This window comes from Empidonax traillii, unplaced genomic scaffold, assembly GCF_003031625.1.
Source record: "Empidonax traillii isolate 1590-97213 ecotype Southwest subspecies unplaced genomic scaffold, ASM303162v1 scaffold4277:size9811, whole genome shotgun sequence".
Classification (NCBI taxonomy): domain Eukaryota; kingdom Metazoa; phylum Chordata; class Aves; order Passeriformes; family Tyrannidae; genus Empidonax; species Empidonax traillii.
This window is the reverse complement of record NW_020959470.1, coordinates 8,063-9,811: the sequence shown is the minus strand read 5'-3', so window position 1 is coordinate 9,811 and position 1,749 is coordinate 8,063. Positions and strand designations below refer to the sequence as shown.

Here is a 1,749-nt window from a genome sequence, read left to right as displayed (position 1 = left end):
GGGATCGTTCCCAACAGCGACGGCACCTTCCACAGCTGGGCCAGGATCGAGGCGCTGCCGGGGGAGCGGGAGCAGTACCGGTGCCGGGTGGAGCACGCCGGAATGCCGGAGCCCGGGATCTTCGCCTGGGGTGAGCCTGGGAACGGGCAATGTGGCAACTGGGCATGTGGGAACGAGGAATTTGGGAGTGTGGGGCAGCAGGATGGGGGTAACCCTCCCCCTGCTCACCCTCCCGCCCTTCCCAGAGCCGGAATCCGTCTGGAATTCCACCCCGGTGTTGGTCGCTGTATCTGTCATCGCTGCCATCATCGTCATCATCGGCCTCATCGCAGTCGGTGTCTGGAAGCTCCGAGCCGGTAACTCACGGGATGGGGGTCGGGAAGGGGCTCGGATCCGCCCGGCAGCATTCCAGGGATCCTGTGCCACGGGTGCTGATCCTGCTTTCTTTCCATAGGGAAGGGAAAGGGCAATGGATACGACCCCGCACCCACCAGTGAGTACCAGCAGCGTGGGTGGATCCAGATCCTCCCTGCAGGGATGCCAGGATGGATCCTGGGATTCCAGGGGGGAATTGGGGCATAATGGATGGAGCGGGATTGGAACAGGGTTGCAGCTCAGGGCAGGATTGCAGAGTGGGATCAGGTGGAATTGTGGGCTGGGATCACAGCTGGATTCTGGAGTGGGATTGGGGTGGGATGGACGGAGCAGGATCAGGAGGGAATCCGGAGCAGTTGCTGCTCTCTATGGGCTCCCCAGGTGGATCCATCCCCTGGGATGGGCACAGGGACATGGGGACTCCTTTCCCCACTCTCATCCCAGCAGGAATCACAGCCTGAGTGATCCCAGACCTGGATCGGCCCCTTCCCTGTCCCTGTGGAAAGGCAGGAGCTGCTGGCAGAGCTCATCCCGCTGCTCCCTCCTAGCCCGGCCCCCCTGCGGCTCTTCCCGATGGATCAACTTCCTGCTTTTCCATCTGTGAAACCCAGGAGCACAATTATTACTGAGGCTTTAATTCTGGTGTGAAAATCTCCTGCTTTGGGCAATAAATCCTGGTTCCCTCCTCTGGCATCCGGCAGTTGCTCTCTGGGAACCAGGAATGGGAATGGGGACAGGGATGGGAACCTCAGGAATGGGAATGGGGTCAGGGGAGATGGGGATGGGGACACTGGGGACAGGGATGGGGACATTGGGAGCAGGTTGGAGGCACCAGTAGCTGGGAATGGGGACAGGGATGGGGACATTGGGAGCAGGTTGGAGGCACCAGTAGCTGGGAATGGGGACATCAGGACTAGGATGGGAACACCAGGAATGGGAAGGGGGACAGGGATGGAGACCCCAGGAGTGGAGGCTGTTCAGAAGGGCCAGGCAAGAAAGGAGGGGATGTGATCCTGGGTCAGGGTAACCCCTGGGATCAGTCCAGGATGGGCATGAAGGGATCAGGAGCAGCCCTGGGAGAAGGAGCTGGGGGTGTTGGTGGGTGAGGGGCTGGACTTGCCCCATCCCAGAAACCCCCCTGTGTCCTGGGCTGATCCCACAGCAGGGAGGGGGGAATTCTGCCCCCTCAGGTGAGACCCCACCTGCAGAGCTGCCTCCAGCTCCAGGATCCAACAGCAGGAGGACGTGGAGCTGCTGGAGCGAGTCCAGAGGAGGCCCCAGAGCTGCTCCCAGGGCTGGAGCCCCTCTGCTCTGGAGCCAGGCTGGGACAGCTGGGGGTGCTCACCTGGAGAAGGGAAGGCTCCAGGGAGACCT

General features: G+C 61.8%; 1 protein-coding gene across 1 annotated transcript in view; it reads left to right on the top strand.

Annotated features, from left to right (window-relative positions):
* Positions 1-469: 469 nt before the first annotated feature.
* Positions 470-1,749, top strand: part of LOC114072874 (class II histocompatibility antigen, B-L beta chain-like) — an 8,804-nt gene continuing 7,524 nt past the window's right edge. Inside the window, exon 1 of the mRNA XM_027910699.1 lies at positions 470-497. Coding sequence (XP_027766500.1) covers positions 470-497 — 28 coding nt within the window. The remainder of the gene's footprint in view (positions 498-1,749) is intronic.